Source organism: Arvicanthis niloticus, chromosome 30, assembly GCF_011762505.2.
Source record: "Arvicanthis niloticus isolate mArvNil1 chromosome 30, mArvNil1.pat.X, whole genome shotgun sequence".
Lineage (NCBI taxonomy): Eukaryota > Metazoa > Chordata > Mammalia > Rodentia > Muridae > Arvicanthis > Arvicanthis niloticus.
Window position 1 is genome coordinate 5687962 of NC_133438.1, and position 18859 is coordinate 5706820.

Genomic DNA, 18859 nt, shown 5'->3' on the forward strand with positions numbered 1-18859 from the left:
TCTTCTGTTTTGGGAGTGCAACATGAATTTTTTTCTCAGTGCAGATATGGGCTCTTTTAGGCCAACCTTATGATGGGCTCTGAGTGGAAGGCCTGCAGGAACACATACAGATGCTACAGTTTGCTAAGTTTCCTTTCCTTTGCTATGGTGAGACCCTGGCGAGCCCCTGACATTACAAGTAAAAGGTGGTGAGGGATGAAGGTGTTGGTCTGTGTTCTCTATAGGATTTAGATGCCTATTCATCATCTTTGTCCATCGGTATCTCTGGTGATAAAGGGTGACCCAGATTCTCTGGGGACAGAGAAAGAAGTACAAAATGCAGTGGATATCAAGGAATATTAGTCCTTCATCATGGGAAGAGCTTACTGTGGCTTCTTTATGAGCCAAGATACAACCTTCAAGCCAAACTCTAGTGGCTTATCTGTCAGTGAGGACCTACGTCTTAAGAGTTCTACTACATCTCGAACAAGAACACCAGTTGGGAACCACATGTTCAAATGTACGTGCATATTTCACATTCAAATTACAACAGGGCCTGTCTTAGTGGCTTTCAACTTGACATAGCTTAGAGAAATGAGTTCTGATTGAAGGATTGCCCAGATCGGTTTGGCCTGTAAGTGTGTCTGTGAGGGATTGTCTTGATTGTTAATTGATGTGGGGTTCAGCCCGCTTTGGATGGCACCATTCCCTTGGACAGGGGGTCCTGGAATGTATAGTAAATCTGAACAAGCATGATTTTACGAGCCAGCAAGCATCATTTCTAGATTCTTTGGTGATGGACTACAACATGGATGTGTAAGCCAAGTAAGTCCTTTCCTCTCCAACTTTCTTTTGGTCATAGTGTTTTATTGCAGCAGTAGAAACTCTAATTAAGACACAGTCTAGCTTCTTCCCAGAAATTCTCATCCCGAGTGAATGTATTTGATGGCACTGAACTGCTCTCCCAAGAAGGGTTAAGGTGAAAAGTTTTGTGTTATGTTCACCTCACCATCAATTACACAAAAGAGGAAGTGTTGATAGACATCTCACATGAAGATTATTTGCTGCTCACTCAGAAAATCTGAGCTTGGTTTCAAGTACCCACATCAGGCATTCATAACTGCCTGTGGCTCTACCTCCAAGGAACCAGACACCTTATTCTGGTCTCTGCTCAATATACACACAAAATAAAAAGAATACTGAAGAACTCTCTTAGGGGAATTTGTGTCGTTAGATGGTTACAGGAATGTCTCATTTTCCATGTTCTCATATTCGGTGTCTTCTGTGCTCTACCCCGAGTAGTATAGCTGTATGGTGGATTCCACATTTATATTCTGTGCTGTCCAGCTGCATCTCATCATAGCACTTCCCACAAGTTTCCTACATCAAATATGCTGAGGTCAGGGGACAGCATCACGCACCTCACATGTCTGTGGCTGGAAGTCAGAAGAGGAAGTCAGTCCTAGAGATTTGAGAGGAGAATTGAGAGGGCAGAGCCAGTTCTTGTGCAGAGAGGAACTCCCTCTTCTTGTTTTTACATGGGATGTAAACATCTTGACAGGGGTTCTGGGCTCCAGTCTACTCTATCCCATGGATGTGACCCTCTGTGCAGACTGGGCTGCCAGTTCTCAGAGCTGTGTGTGTGTGGAGATCTGGCATGAAGAACTGCCATGGACCCCATGGTTCCTCTGATGTTTGAACTTGTTAAGTGATACAAGGGTCATCATTATTAGACAAAAAAGATGATGAATATAGATACCCAGATTCATAATTGGAGCTCTGTAGATGTTTTTTTATTATGAATGCTAATTGTGTTCCCCAAAAAGCTTTGCACAAGAGGGTCTATATGTAGCTTCTGGAAATTTGCCCCCAGTTGGTTCTGATTGGTAAATAAAGATACCAGCAGCTAATAGCTGGGGTTGGGGGCAGACAGAGGGGGTTTTAGGATTTCTTTTTGCTTTGGACCAGGAGGATAGGAAGAAGGAGATCTATCATACTTTAGGAGAGTGTGGAGAGAGGAGAGACATAGACCACCATGGGGTAGAGAAGCAAGGGCTTGGGTTCTGGGCCAAGAATGAGCGGCCCAAAGGGCTGCACAAATGGGTCTGGGGAAGCCAAGCTCAAAGCAGTTTGAATTTGCATTTCTCTGATGGCTAACTCCTTCCTACAGTGTACTAGCATGTGGCCTGTGTGTTCACTCCTGTAACGCTGGTAGGTGGGACAGAACCCAGCTGCTTGAGAGTGGCCAGTCGTTTCCAACTTCCAGGATGGACACATGTTCTGTCTCAAGATGCTGACTCGTCCTGCACTGCACCAGTCACTGTGGCTACAAAGGACCGAGGAACTCCTTGCTGCTACTTCCTTTCCAGAGAATTTAAACTTCCAGAGTTTTCTATGTGAATTATTCTACACTTTCAATACTAGCCATGGATTCCACTCCTTTCAGAGGAGCTGAGGGCAAATCTGAGCGTCCCAACCCCATATCACAGCTCCATGGGCTTCCTTCCGACCCTTCCCACCTCATCTGGGATCCTTTGCTCCAGTTGCTTACTTTAGCAAGGTGCCCTCCCCACACCTGTGACCACATTCCTAGCCACCCACTGCACCCCATCACAATCAGCTGCTAAGAAAAAATGTGTATCTATAGTTCTTTTTAAAAATATTTATTTTACATGAATGAATGTCTTATTGGCACGTGTGTCTGTGCGCCGTGTACATGCCTGGTGCCTGCGAAGGCTGTAAGAGGGCATCAGGTGCCCTGGAACTGGAGTTATAGATGGTTGTGAGCCACATTTTGATTTTGTAGTGTTTCCTTACATATCATTTGACTATTTTGGCACTGTTTATTTATTGTCTTTTTGAGTGTCTTTATTCATCTCTTCAGACTGAAATATTTCCCCCAGTATTATCTGTAGGGCTGTCTTAGTGATCATACCTAATGTTGGTATCATGGACATATTTTACTTCTTTAATTTATTATTATGATTATTTTTTGTTATTGTGAGACAAGGTCTCACTATGTAGTCCTGGCTGACCTGGAACTCACTATATAGAGTAGGCTGGCCTCATTGGCCTGCCTCTGCTTCCCAAGTGCTATGAATGAAAGCATGCACCATCACAGCTGGATCTCTTAATTTTAATAGATAGCGTTTTGGGGGTATAAAAGTCTGGGGGTTGAGGTATAGTTATTTCCTATCATCTTCAAATAGTGATAATATGACTTTCTCCTTCCAATTTGTATCCCTTTGACCTCCTTTGTTCTCTAATTGCTGTGGGTAGGACTTCTAGTACTATATTGAATAGATGGGGGAGAGTGGACAGCCTTTTCTAGTCCCTTGAGATAGAAAACCTAGGAAAGAAATCAAGAGTCACAAATGCAAGCATCACCAACAGAATACAAGAAATAGAAGAGAGAATCTCAATGGCAGAAGATACAATACAAGACATAGACACAACAGTCAAGGAAAATACAAAAAGCAAAAAGCTCATATCTCAAAACATTCAAGAAATCCAGGACACAATGAAAGACCCAACCTGAGAATAACAGGTATAGAAGTGGGTGAAGATTTCCAACTCAAAGGGCCAGCAAACATCTTCAGCAAAATTATAGAAGAAAACTTTCTTAACCTAAAGAAATGCCCACAAACATGCAAGAAGCCTACAGAACACCAAACAGATGGTACCAGAAAGGAAATTTCTGTCATCATATAATAATTAAAACTTTAAATGCAAAGAACAAAGAAAGAATATTGAAAGTAGTAAGGGAAAAGTCAAGTAACATATAAAGGCAGACCTATCAGAATTACACCAGACTTCTCACCAGAGACTATAAAAGCCAGAAGATGCTGGACAGATGTCATACAGACCCTAAGAGAACAAAAATGCCAGCTCAGGCTACTATACCCAGAAATACTCACAATTACCATAGATGGAGAAACCAAAGTTTTCCAAGACAAAACCAAATTTAAACAATATCTTTCTACTAATCCAGCCCTGCAGAGGATAATAGAAGGAAAGTTCAACACAAGGAGGGAAACTACACCCAAGAAAAAACAAGAAATTAATCTTTTCACAACAAACCCAAAAGAACAAGAACACACAAACATATTTCCAACTCTAAGAACGAAAAATAACAGGAAGCAATGATCATTGGTCCCTAATATTTCTCAACATCAGTGGACTCAATTCCCCAATAAAAAGACATAGGCTAACAGACTGGATACGTAAACAGGATCCAGCATTTTGCTGCATACAGGAAACACACCTCAGAGTCAAAGACAGACATTCCCTCAAAGTAAAAGGATGTGAGAAATATTTTCCAAGCAAATGATTCTAAGAAACAAGCTGGAGTAGCCATTCTAATATCCAACAAAATAGACTTTTAACCAAAAGTCATAAAAAAAGATAGGGAAGGTCACTACATACTTATCAAAGGAAAAATTCACCAGGATGAACTCTCAATTCTGAACATCTATGCCACAAATGAAAGGGCACCCACATTTGTAAAAGAAAGTCTACTAAAGCTCAAAACACACATTGAACCTCACACAATAATAGTGGGAGATTTCAACACCCTACTCCCACCAATGGACAAATCATGGAAACAGAAACTAAACACAGACACAGTGAAACTAAAAAAAGTTATGAACCAAAGGATTTAACAGATATCTACCGAACATTTTACCATAAAACAAAGGAATATATCTTCTTCTCAGCACATAATGGTGCCTTCTCAAAAATAGACCATATACTCAGACACAAAACAAACCACGACAGATATAAGAACATTGAATTAATCCCATTTATTTTATCAGACCACCCTGGACTAAGGCTGGTCTTCAACAGCAACAAAAACATCAGAAAGCTCACATACACGTGGAAACTGAACAACTCTCTACTCAATGATAACTTTGTCAGGGAAGAAATAAAGAAAGAAATAAAAGACTTTTTAGAATTCAATGAAAACAAAGGCACAACATACCCAAACTTAAGGGACACAATGAAAGCAGTGCTAAGAGGAAAACTCATCACACTGAGTGGCTCTAAAGAGATACTGGAGTCTTGGGTCCCTCCCCATGTGTTCCCAGGCTGGTGGTTTAGACCTTGGGGGGCTCTGGTTGTTTGGTATTGTTGCTTTCCTCCTGGGGTCACAAACCCTTTCTTCTCCTTCATTCCTCTCTCTAAGTTCTCCATTGGGAAACCCCTAATCATATCAGTGGTTAACTGTGAGCATCATCCTCTGAGTGTGTTAGTCGTTGGCAGACCTCTAAGGAGACAGCTATATCATGTTCTTGACAGTATGCACTTCCAGACATCCACAACAGTGTTTAGCTTAGGTGGCTCTTATGTGGCGGGAAATATTTCTTTTCTGGTCTAAACTATTTGGAGTTCTGTAGGCTTCTTGTATATTTATGGACATCTTTCTTTAGGTTAGGGAAGTTTTCCTCTATAATTTTGTTGAGGATATTTACTGGTCCTTTAAGTTGGGGGTCTTCCCCCTCATCTATACCTATTATCCTTAGGTTTGGCCTTCTCATTGTGTCTTGGATTTCCTGTATATTTTGGGTTAGTAGCTTTTTGTAGTTTGCATTTTCTTTGACAGTTGTGTCAATGTTTTCTATGGTATCTTCTGCACATGAGATTCTCTCTTCCATCTCTTGTATTCTGTTAGTGATACTTATGTCTATGACTCCTGATCGTTTTTTTTTTAGGTTTTCTATCTCCAGGGTATTGTCCCTTTGTGATTTCTTTATTGTTTCTACTTCCATTTTTAGATCTTGAATGGTTTTGTTTAATTTCTTCTCCTGTTTGGTTGTTTTCTTGCAATTCCTTAAGGGATTTTTGTGTTTCCTCTTCAAGTGTTTCTATCTGTCTACCAGTGTTCTCCTTAAGTTCTTTGAGGGTGTTATTTATGTCTTTCTTAAAGTCCTCTATCATCATCATGAGAAGTAATTTTAATTCTGAATCCTGCTTTTCTGGTGTGGTGGGGTGTTCAGGGCTTGCTATGATGGGGGAACTGGGTTCTGATGATGCCATGTAACTTTGGTATCTATTGCTTACGATCTTGCACTTGCCTTTCACCATCTGGTTAACTCTAGGGCTGCCTGTTCTTGCTGTCTCTGACTGAAGCCTGCCTTTCCAGTTATCTCACTTGTGTCTGCTCTCCTAGGGTCCAGATGTCTCTGTGATCTTCTCCAGCTGCCCTGATTACAGTGGTACCTCTAGGATGCCTCAGGATATGGTGCCTCCAAGGTAGCAGTCCAGCTAGGTGTCTGTTGTTCTGGGTGCAGTGTCTCCTCTAGGATATCTCCGGATATGTTGTCTGACACTCTGAGTTCAGTTGTTTCTTTGTGGCTCTGGGTTAAGTGGACCTTCCAGTATGTCTCAGGCAGAATCCTGGGTCCACACAATAGCAGACCAGGCAGAGGTCTGGTCCAGGCCTCAGATCCGGGAGAGGGGCAGAAGGCTGTAATGACTCTTGTATTTTTCTTAAAGATGACCAGTTATTTGGTCTCAATCATGTACTGGTATAGAAATCAATCCAGCTCTGTATCCTGATTTTAAATTGAGTTATTTTTGTTTCTGTTATTTGCATTGTCAGCTGTAGGGACCTGGCTGTGTAGTTATTTGGGCAGAAGAATTATTTACTGAGAACATACACATACTGCAGAAGCATTGCTCTGTGTCTTTTCTGGTTTCCAGATCTGTATTCCAAGTTTCTTTCATGTCTGTGATTTAACATCTAGACTAGATGTTCCAGTAGATTTGTGGGGGATTTGGGATCCAGGCTTTCTGCTTTCATCCACTGTTTTCTCTCAAACATTACCCACAAGTGCACACATATATGTGAATGCCTGAGGATTGTATGCCCACACCCATAAAATATTTGAGACTTTAAAGCCGGAACAGGAAGTGTATAGAGAAACTCGTGCCTGGCCCAGAGCTGTGGTGTAGAATTGAGGAGTCAGAAGCAGGTTTTGTGCAAGAGTCTGTTTCCTTCCTGTTTTGTTGTCATTGTTCTTGACAGGCGTTCTGAACACCAGTCTGCTCTATCCCATGGGTGTGTCCCCCTGTGCAGAGTGTGTTACCGGTTCTCTGTGCCCGTATGTGGTGAGCTTGTCAGCCTCACTGCCATGAGCCTTGGGACTGTTCTTCTTGGATTTGGTAAGCACTACAGGGCTCATTATTCTTAGCCAGAGGGCAATGAATACAGACTCCCAGGTTTAAAACCAGGGTTGTTTTCACAAAATTCTTCCTCTATGAAAACCTGGCCTGATGGCTGCAAAAGGTTCATTCCTGACCTCAGCCTGTCCATCTAGTCCTGGTGTTTTTATCTAAGCTCTGGGTTGGGATCGGTGTATAATAGGACAGATTCTTTCACCGGCTCTTTTTTTCTTCCCGTTTCAGTGTGTTTAATGGAGCAGAGGATCTGGGCACACTCTGGTGAGTCTGTTCTCTGTTTCAGCTCTGGGGATCTGAATTTGGCTGGGAGTAGCATGGGAGGAGTTTGAGGAGGCATCTTGAGCAGATCCTGAGATGGTGTTTTCATTGGTAGCCACCTGTCTGCTTCCTTCATATTTAGTCCTTGCTATTGTTGCTGTCTTTCTGGTGTGGATGCTCCACCATTGGCTATTAAGGCCCACATGCTATCTGGCTCAGAAGGACATTGAAAACATAATTCACACACACTTTCTTCTGAGGATATAGACATTCAATTTTGATTTTGTTTTGATGTCCTCTCCATATCTTCTTATGTGGGCTCTGTCTGGCTCTCTTATTGAGGCCTGCTCCTGGGAAGACACATCATCCATGGGACAGAGTTGAAGTAGTTGTTGTCTAATGAGGGGCAGCACAGACAAGATTCATCTATATTCAGAGGGTCCCAGGCTTTGTGTGAGATTGGAGTGGTATATAATGATTGGTTTTTACACGTAGGAAAGTGGCAAAGTAAGACATGTCAGTGATTTGATGGAACACCATGTTGACTGGCCCATGGGAGTGTCATGGTTTGGTGACAATAATGTCCATCCTCAGAATTGATTCTTGGGCTGGCAGGGGACAAGGAGAGAATCTAGAAGATAGCACGAAGGTATGAGAGTAATTCTTACACTGTTTGAAAATGGTAAAGATGATTAGGCCTGTTGAAACATGCCAGAAATTCTGCTGGTTAATTTTCTTTCAACATGAGATAAGTTAGAGTCATCTGGGAAGATGGAATTTCAACAGACCAATTTCTTCCACCATATTGGCCTGTGAACACATCTGTGTGGCCATTTTCTTGATTCATGTTTGATGTGGGAGCTACTCTATAGCTCCTTGGGAACCAGGCTCTCCTGACATCAGATGACTAGATTTCTTTCTGTGTCTCTGTAGAGCCGTCTCCCCAGCCTTCCATCTGGGCAGACCCAGGAACTATGATTTCCGAAGGCACTGCTGTGACCATCTTCTGCAGGACCCCTCCAGGAGTGACCAAAGTACGTCTGCGGAATTCTGTACACAGTAGAATTTGGTATGATCACACCCCACAAGGAGACCAGGAGGTTTTTGAGTTCAGTCTGGAGAATACGATGAACACCAATGCTGGAATTTACTATTGTACATACTTCAATGGATATGAATGGTCACAAATTAATGACAAACTGGAGTTGATTGTGACTGGTGAGTAATTGCCATGAACATTGTTCTTCAGCCTTAATCCCTGTTGCCTACCTCAGTGATCTACACGTTCCCCATCACAGGCCCTGCCGTGTATTTCTGCTCCTGTACATCCACCTTCCTCTTTCTTTCCCCCTTCTTTCCTGTCCTGTTCTGTCTTCCCTCTTTTCCTCTACTCTTATTTTATCCTTTCCGTTTTAATTTCCATTTTCTCCACTTTTTAGAGAAAGGATCTCAAGTGTCTGTCTGGTCTTGACCTTTATGTGCATCCTCACATAACCTTGAACTTCGGATCCTCCAGCTTCTACTGTGTTAGTACTGGCATTATATCCTTGGACAGTCTCCTCAATCATGTGATGGTGGACATAGAACCCAGGGCATTGCATATATGTGGCAAGAGCTCGACCAACTCAGATTCACACCCTGACCCTGTGTAGGTTAGTGATCCTCCCTCTGTGCTGACGGTGGCCTAGGCTCCCTTCAGAATGGTGACTATGTCCCTAAGTGATGGAGTTCATGGGGAATGACCACAGCTTCTGTAGCTACATAGGGCCTTCTATGGTTGTGTTTCATTAAAAATAATAGGAGCGTGCTTCCTGAGATTTATAGATTGATGAATTTTCTATTAGTTTCTTTTCTTGTATTTTTATAAGTCTTTGAATTATATGGTCAATTTTAATTATGTTTTTAAAGGACAGGGTCTTTTTGTGATTTTTTTTTTTTGGATGTGGGGTGTTCGTTCCAGTCTTATGTGTAACTGTGCCTGTCCTTGACATTTCTATATAGAGCAGGATGATTTTAAATTCATAGAGATTTACCTGACTCTGCTTCCCGAGTCCTAACATTAAAGGCCTGTGCTACCACAAGCAGCTAATAACAGGGTCTTTTTTCTTCTAGGTGTTTACAAGGAGAAGCCATCCCTCACTGTTGATTCACAAGACTCAGAAAGAAGTGTGACTCTTGGTTGTTACGCACCTCCTTCCTTTGAGAACTTTATCCTCTGCAGAGATGGAAATGCTTCCCTTCCTCAGGACTGCTTACAACAGGACCACAACAAATTCCTCATTTCCTCTGTGAGCCCAGGGTACAAGATGACCTACAGATGTTTTGCCTCTGTCAAAAATAATTCCTATTTGTGGTCACTGCCTAGTGACCCTCTTGAGATTCCGATCCCAGGTAAGAATGTCTGATATTTGGTCATTGTCTCTGTGACTAGAGTGGTCCCAAGGGATACCATGTGGGATATATCAAGTCCACTTTATGTCTGCTCTTTCCTGTTTGATGCAGAATGCACTGCTATTCTGACTAGAATTGCTTATTTGCATTTGGACTCTGAACATTTTCTGCTAATCATGTGAAATCAGGGCAGAGGCAGGTATATTCTTTTCGAGAACAGATATTACCCATCATGATATATGATGTTCAACTCAATTGTGGCTGTATAAATTACTTCAGTGCATGCACATTCACGTGCTTGCACACGCACACACACACACTTTTCTTAGTTAATAGTGATATTGAAAATGAAAGGGTCTGTGCTAGTTTCTTCATTCAGGAAGTCTTGAATCTTTTCTCCCAACATCTTTTGTGAGCACAGTGCTGTGTCTAAACATCCCTGATAAACTCTGAACGTTTATTGTTATATTTTTTGAGCAGGTACAAGTATACTCATCCTGGGAGTGACAGTCCTTACCTATCCATAGTGAGATGCATTCTGAAAGATGCTGTAACACTTGTTTCCTGTTACCCACCAACATTGCTTTAGAATTGTGTATGTGACAAGTAGAGCAGTAGCCAATGCTGATAAAAAATTTGAAAGAGTTTGTGCTAGTTTTTTCATTGAAGGTGACTTTCTAGAACTCAAATTATCTTCATCTTTTTTTGTTTTCCTTTCCTTTTTTCCTTTTCTTTTTAGATTATAATATATTTTCATTATTTTCTTCTCTTTTTAAATATTTCCATATACCCCTCCTTATTCTCTTTCAAACTTATGGCTTCTTTTTTTTTTGTTAATTGTATATCTATATCTATTTATACATGATATATATATATATATATATATATATATATATATATATATACATCTATCTATCTATCTATATACATCTATCTATCACTATCTCTCTCTGCCTGCCTATCACTCTATCTATCTATCTATCTATCTATCTATCTATCTATCTATCTATCTATCTACCCAAAACCTGCTCAGTCTGTAAAATGTTTTTGTTTGTAGGTTTCCAGGGCTGACCTATTGGTGTTGGATAACCAACTGATGTGGTATTCTCTGGGGAAGACTATTTCTCCCATTTTTAGCATTCCTAGTTCCCTGTAGTTATTTGTGTAAGGTTGAGCCCTCAAGGGCTTTCTCCTATTCCCTTTTGTATGTCGATTTTGTTGTTGTTCAGCTCACAGTTAGGCATCATGTTAATAAGACTTTACATGTGTTGCTCCTGACATTACTAGGAGTCACAATCTCACAACAAACTCTCTGGTCCTTTGGTTTTTACAATTTTCCTTCCCTTCTTTCACAAAGTAGTAGTCGTTTTGTAGCTGTATCTATTGTACCTGGGCTCCATACTGTGCATTTGGATTTTCTGTGTTTGTAATGTTATGTGTAATGTAATGTGTAATGATCCTCATCTGTTGAAGGGAAGTTTCCTGGATGAGGGATGAGGACCACAATTACTTTTCCACTATTTTTATTCACCACAGTGCTACCTCTGAACATCCATCAGTTTACTGGTATCAGGCTGTGTGTCTGTCTCAATGCTGGGGTACCTGAGTGCTGCTGGAGGGGCAGAACACAGCCCAAGATAGGGGACCCAGCCCATGTTTTCCTGGGTGAGAATCAGCAGGGTCTGAGATGAGTGCTGTATTTCCTGTCCTCTTGTGTAACCAGATGCTGCTGGGGTCCTCAGGGAGTTGGGAATGGGGGTCCGCAGGTCTGTGCTTCCTCTATGTACCAGGCAGGAAGGCGTGAGCCCATGGCAGGGGTGGAATCCTGTTTGGTTCTGAGTGAGTGCTGAGCATGCAGAGGGGCTGGAAGACAGGAGGTTTCCTCCTGGACATTCAGGTGTGGCTCTTTATGATGAAGTCTCCCATCATAGTGATCCTTGATGAGGGAGATGGTCCTTGCTTGGCCAAACTACTTCATTTGATGGTGGATATGACTGTGTACATCTTCCTCAGGGTGAACCAGGGATTAAGTACCCTTTTCAGGAACGAATGCCAGGAACAGAAGCTCATTGGCTTCTGGGGCCCATTTAGACACCTAATTAGGAAGGAGAACTCCAGGTTTTTATGCTTTGTGACTAATTGTCATGGTCCTCTCTGTGAGATGTCATGTGTATGTGTTCCAGGACAAGTAGAGTTTCCACTCCTCCTGTTCTCAATTCTGTGATTTCCTGGAGGTTTTAAGCTGATCAACCTTAACCAGCTTTTCTGTCTGGCAGCACAGTTCATTTGCCTCATGCAGTGGAGACATTTACAAAAAGGAACCCTGGAGGGTTCCCTTGACTGTACATATTCATGATGTGAAAGTAGAAGAGAGACTAGATAAGGATAAAAGATTGGGGGGATGGGGACACGGATAGAAGAAAGTAATGGGGCGAATTCTCAGAATTCTCAGGAAAGAACACAACAATGCCAGCTTTGGTATAGAAGGCACTTATTTCTTTATAATTTAGAACTTTTAGTGATTTGAAACCTCTTAGATTTAGAGACAGGAAGTGTTTCAAGTATGGGGAACAAAGGAGGCAGAGTCATGGAAGTTCAACTTGGGACCTGGAGAGATTCTCAAGTGTGCGTGGGTTAAAGATGCTAAATTCATCATGAGGAGGCAGGAGGAAGAAAGCCCATGTAGAATAGAGATGGGATGGCACAGGATGAGTTTTTGTCAGAGAAGGTTTCTTATAGGGCTATTGGTAGTGTCTGCACACATTTAGACATCTACTTTTCTGCAATATTTGCTGATGGCTTTTAGTTTTACTGTTGCCTTCAAGAAATTTTCTATGATCTTCAGAATTATATTTCTAATGGGATATTTGAAATCTGTCTTTGCAGACATTTAGTACACATCTCAATAGAGCCCTGAACTGAAAGTATCCACACATCCGCCTCCTTCTCCTCACACATGTCCTTGTACTCAGAGAGTGTAGCTGTCTTTGTTAAACTGGGATCCTTCAGGCATATTCCTTAGCTCTCATTTCACATGGTTCCTTGTTAAACCATCTTTTGTTTCTGGAAATACCTTTTAAATTCTCTTTCTTTTTTTTCTCTTTCTTTCTTTCTTTCTTTCCTTCTTTCACTTTTTCTTTCTTCCTATCTTTCTATCTTGTGTCATCTCTGTCACGACACAGTCACCTTTAACCCAATTTATTGTCTTTCTTCTTTCTACCTGATATTTTTGTCCATTTATCTTGCAGAAAGTTGACATCAAATATTTTTCTTAGTATCTCTCCATTGCACAAAATGATGGATTCTATAATGCTATTTTCTTTTGAATATATTCTCTTCTATGGGAATATTTACCTCAGTTATCTTCTTTTGTATCTGTTCTCACTGCCAAAGTCTTCTATTCTTGTCTGGTTTCTTTTTTCCTTGATTTCATGTCTATGTATATTCTATAGATGTGTATAAACACACACACACACACACACACACACACACACACACACACACACACACACACACGTATATATACCCAACTTTCACATAGGAGGTAAAACACATGCCATTTGTGACTGATTTATATTGCTCAATATGAGGTCCCCAGTTTCATCTATAAGTCTGGCCATCTTTGTGTCTGAGTAAAACCTCATTCTGTGTAAATACTATTGTTTTGGCTACCTTTTTTATTGCAGGCATGAAATATGTGACAAAAGCAACTTAAGGAAGTCAAAGATTTCTTTTTCACCTTTCGAGGTATTTGCGGTATATTCATCATCATGGCAGGAACTTGAGGCAGCTGGTGATGTTGTATCAACGTTTAGAAATCTAAGAAACAGAGAGAGGTGACTGCCTGGGCTCAGCTACCTTTCTCCTTTTTTTAATACAGTGCAAGACTGAAGTTCTGGAAGTGATGCTTCTTACCTGTAGAGTATGTGCTCTCACTTCACTTATTCTAATGAGTATGATTTCTCACAGGCATGGCTATACACTAGCTAAGTTTAGGGTACCCATCCCAGACATTCCCAGAAGCTTGCCTCTTAGGTAGATGCTGTCAAGGTGCTCGTCAACACTACCAACACAAGCACAATTTTTAAAAGGTGAGTTTTTATTTTAAGACACACAAAGCAATAGATTTCATCGAAGCATCGTAGCACATGAGACGTTATGCTTTGTTCTCACTGTTACTCTGCCTCTCTGCCCTCCCCTGTGTCCCTTCTCTCATGACAACTCGTTTTCTTCCTCCCATAGTGAGTCCCCATTTTCTTTTTTCCCTTTGTAAAACAAAGTGTGAGTGGTGTGTGGTCTATATGAGATGCATGTACACATAAGTGTGTGGTTGTTTGCGCACACATGGAGGCCAGTGCAAGATGCCTGGTGTCTTCCTCTACCTTATTTCCTTGAGATAGCATCTATCACTGAACCTGCAGCCTGCTGCCTGTAGTTTTAAAAAACCATGCTACCACATTTTCCTGGGAGCTGCTGCCCATGCTCTGGCCCTTTCTGTCTTTCCTTTAGTTTTTCCCAGCTTAACTCTAGGATTGGTTTCTACCAGTCACCATCTGGCTTCCTTTTTTTAACCTACCTGATAGATCCAGGTGACTTTGCATGACTATCCCCAGGTCCTCCCCCAGAACCCTGAATACTCAGACAAAAGACATGCAGAAAGCTTTCCTTCTAGGTACAATTGCGGGGTACAGATACCTTCTGCCTGGAAATGCATGCCCTTACCAATTTATTATCTCTCTCTCTCTCCACCTTAAACTTGGTGGTTTATATCAGCCAGCCCCTGCCAACATCCTTGGCCATCCAAGGTTGGTCATGGAGGCCACAGGCCCTAGTTGTCTCTGAGGATTTACATGATTGTAGCTTTCTCCATCCTCAAGGGTATGGCAGAAAAAAAGACCCTTCTCTCCTTCCCCGAGTCTCCTTTTTTTCTTGGGACCTGGAAGTCCCCCTGTACCTTCTACCCAGCAATTGGCTCCTGGCATTCTGTATTGACAAATTGAGAACCAATTAGGCAACTAGACTTTAGTATCAGAACCTCCTCTTACACCGGACCTGCTGTTTTGGTTAGGCTAGCTGACCACTGAAGTCTTGAGACTGCTGTCTCCACTCCCCAGAGTTGAGATTACAAGCATGTACAGTATATGGTTCTTTTCATGTGGCTGCTGGAAATTTGAACTCAGGTCCTCACACTTACAAGACAAGCATGCTTATACACTGAGTCATTTTCTAGCCTCCATATGGCTAATCTACCTTCCTCTGACATTCCCTAGTTATTACTTATTAAATTCTGCATTCCATCTAGTTTGCCCAGGACCCAGATGTGCAGGCCTCTTGGGTCATGATCCCTGGCTCCTACATGGGGGGTATGCTCTCTGCTCCAAACCTTCTCAGGTGTGGTGTCTTTCTTCTCCTACCCTTGGCATGGTGGATCTCCGTCTTCCTTCCCTTTTCCTTGGTCCCTTGCCCAGGAATCCTAAAAGTCTTTTCCCAGTTTGTGCTACCAGCCATTGGCTGTCAATATCTTTATTTACCAATCAGAACCAACTGGCAACATGGTCCCTCTGTGTTTTGTATGGGACTTGGTAAGCAGGTTTTGGGGAATATAATTAACATGATAATACAGGCAGCTACATCTAAGATTGAAAGTTCCCATGACCAGTAGTCCAGCACATGGGACTATGGTAGCTACACCCATTCAGTCAAGCATAGGTAACTCCCAGGCCCACAATGGTTCATATTTATAATATAATGCAAATTGCATTTAGTTCAACCTCAAATGTCACCATAGTCTATTCCAATCTCAACAGTGTTTCAAAATCTAATGTTCAAAGTGTCTTCTGAGATTTATGCAATCTTTTATGTGTAATCCACTATGAAATCAAAGTAAATAAAGGAACACATACTTCCATCATATAACGGCATAGGATATCCATTACCATTCCAAATATAGGAAAGGGAGCATAGTGAGGAAATATTGGTCTAAATCAAGATCAAAACCTAGTTGAGTAAACTGTGAATTCAGCATCTCCATGTGTGACATCAAAATGCTCTTCAGGTCTCCAAATCCTTTCTGTTTTGTTGACTGCAATACACTTCTCTCTCATGGGCTTCTTTCACTCCATATTAGCAGATTTCTTTGGCATGTATCCCATGGATCTTACAGCTACAATATTTTGGATTTCTAAGGTACTCCAGGTGTCCTTTTTACAACCTCACACAGTGGCCTTTCTGAGCCAACATTCAGGGACACCCCTGCCATATGCTTGGTCTCAGAGCTTTCTTATTCCTAGAGGGAGATTTTATAACTCTTTTATTCTATCCTTGATTCAAGAGCCAGATCTGCTTGTCCATATCTCAAGAGTGTTGGATTTAAAGGCAAGCTCTATGCCTGTACCTACTATTCTTTAATTTTGTTACATAAGACTGAATCTAAGCTAGATGGAGTCTTTCCCTGAGGTTACCACTCTCTTGATTCCATTTCTTAAGTTGTGTCTAGCTTTTCACCCACCCCTCATGGCCAGTCTTTGGGAATGGACCACATTACCAACACCACTAAGCTTCCCTTGAATCCACAGATAAAATGCACAATCACAGATTGCTAATTTTCAACTTTCCTTTTGATACAATTGCTGACTCCACTATCTCCCATCTGGAAAAGCGTGCCCTTATTAATATTTTTTATCTTCGTACTTCCCACTTGCCTTAATCTTTTGTGACTCAGATATAATTAGTCCGTGCTAACCACCCCTGACCACCTGTCTATAGCAGCAGCCTGAGACCTCACCTGGCTGCTTGACTTTTCCCTTTTCAAAGCATGCAAACTCTCCTCCTCCTGTGTATCTGTCTCTTTTCCTAAAGGGACTCAGAAGACCTGCCATTTCCTTTCTCTCAGCAGTTTACCCGTGGCTTCTATACTGACAGACCAAGAGCCAATTGGTGAACAGGACCTTAGCATCAGAACTGTCCCTACAGCAAATAGCTGAAGTTGCCAAGTTCTGCTTCTCATTGAGGCTGGAATATGGCCCTCTTGTTCAATTACATATTCTTCAGATTTAGGTTTTTCATGGTTTCCTTCAATGCCTAAATTTCTTTGTCCTGCAACTTCCTCTGTAGACCAGGGTGGCCTTGATGTCAGAGATCTGCTTGTTCCTGTCTCAAGAGTGTTGGAGTTAAAGGCATGTACCATTCCTGGACCTACTATTCTTTAATTCCATTACATAAGATTGAATCTAAGCTAGATGGAGTCTTTCCCTGAGGTCACCACTCTCTTGATTCCAGTTCTTAATCTATTTATCTCTTTTAAAAAATAATGTTTAGTTTCATCCAACCTCCAGGTTGAATTTTCTTTTTTTGTTTTATTCTAGAACTATACTTTTGGTTGTTGTTTCCCAGCTTGCTAGTTTTCATTAAAAAAACTTCACAGGATGTAACAGTAGTAACTACACAACAAAGATTATACTAACCTGATTTGAGATTTCCTTTGTAAATCTTATTTATAAAAAACTCTTCATATTAGCCTCAGGCAAACTTCTTGTATAAGGGTAAAAATTAGGCACATTTGTATCCAAAATCACAAGAATGGGCTCTAGTTCCCTTTTGAAAGATCTTGGGCTATGGTCAACTCTTCAAATTACTCTCACCTCTGTCTACAATGTTCCTACCAGGATGTCTATTAAGCCCCTCTTGAAGTGTTCAACTTCTTTTCTAATTTACAGTCCCAATGTCCACATTCTCCAAGAAAAACATGATCAGGCCTTGCGCAGCAATACCAGAGTTCCTGGAAGTAACTTTTTCTTAGTTATTGTTTCATTGTTATGAAGGGACACCATGTCAATGGTGGGGACTGGCTTACAGTTTGAAAGGTTTAGTCCATTATCATCAAGGTGGGAAGCATGGCAGTTTACAGGCAGACAGAACATGGTCCTGGAAGAGAGTTCTATGCAGTGATCTGCAGGCTACAGGAGATGCTGTGTCACGCTGTGCATAGCTTGATTATAGGTGATTTCAAAGCCCATTCCAGAGAGATGTACTTTCTCCAACAAGGCCACACTTACTCCAACAAGTTCACATTTCTTAAGATTGCCCTCCCCTATGGGTCAAGTCTTTAAACACATTAGTCTTTGTGGACGATATTTATTCCAACCAGTACAATATTTGTAGGTGGAAAATTTTAAATACTGTTTTTTTTTCTCCTCCACAGGATCTTATTTTGTAGGTCACGCATTAGAGAACCTCATTCGGCTTATCCTGGCTTTCCTCCTCCTGTTAGGCATTGTGGCTCTATTGCTGGATGCTTGGAAGAGCAGAAGAGTGCTTCATGAGGGCTTCAGAGAGCCCAGTGCTGTGAACCTTTATATCCATTCTTAAACCTTGCCTTAACCAAGACATGCTTAACCAACCGTGACCATGGCATCTCTTATAAACGAAAACATATAATTGTAGGTAGCTTATAGTTTCAGAGTTTAGTTCATTATCATCATGACAGCAAGCATGCCAATGCACAGGCAGACACGGTGCTGGAGAAGAAGCCTAGAATTCTACATCTTGATCTGCAGGCAGCAGAAGGAGGATGTGTGCCTGACTGGCTATAGCTTATTCATAGGAGATTTAAAGACCTGCTACCATAGTGACTCACTACTTTCAACAAGACCACAGCTACTTCAACGACACCCATCCTAATAGTGTTACTTCCTATGGACCAAGCATTCAAACACAGGAGTTTATGGGGCCATACCTGTTCAAAACACCACAGACCTCAATGAAATGTTGGCAATAAAAAGTCTAAAAAGAGTTGTCATTTCTCCACTGAGTGTCCTTTGTTCACAAATCTGATACAATAGCATGATGTGACTGGCATTTCAGAATTCTTTTCTTGGTGTTTGCTGCAAAAATTCTCCAACTAGTTGAACCCTGTTTTCAATTTTTTCTGTCTTCCCATGTGACATCTCCGTGTAGGGTCCATTTGTCATTTCTTATTTCTCTCCATATGATGGCTTTGCTCTTCTTTCTTCCCCGCTACCCAGTGGTGATCACGTGTTGGACTGTGAGT

At 41.4% G+C, this 18859-nt stretch overlaps 1 protein-coding gene across 1 annotated transcript; it reads left to right on the forward strand.

Annotated features, from left to right (window-relative positions):
• The first annotated feature begins 6977 nt into the window (after positions 1-6977).
• LOC143440849 (leukocyte immunoglobulin-like receptor subfamily A member 2) lies at positions 6978-18600 on the forward strand. The gene is made up of 5 exons (XM_076927717.1): positions 6978-7143; positions 7387-7422; positions 8353-8637; positions 9532-9810; positions 18011-18600. The coding sequence occupies exons 1-5, from the start codon at positions 7113-7115 to the stop codon at positions 18175-18177; spliced, it is 798 nt and encodes a 265-aa protein (XP_076783832.1). The 5' UTR covers positions 6978-7112; the 3' UTR covers positions 18178-18600.
• The last annotated feature ends 259 nt before the right edge of the window (positions 18601-18859 follow it).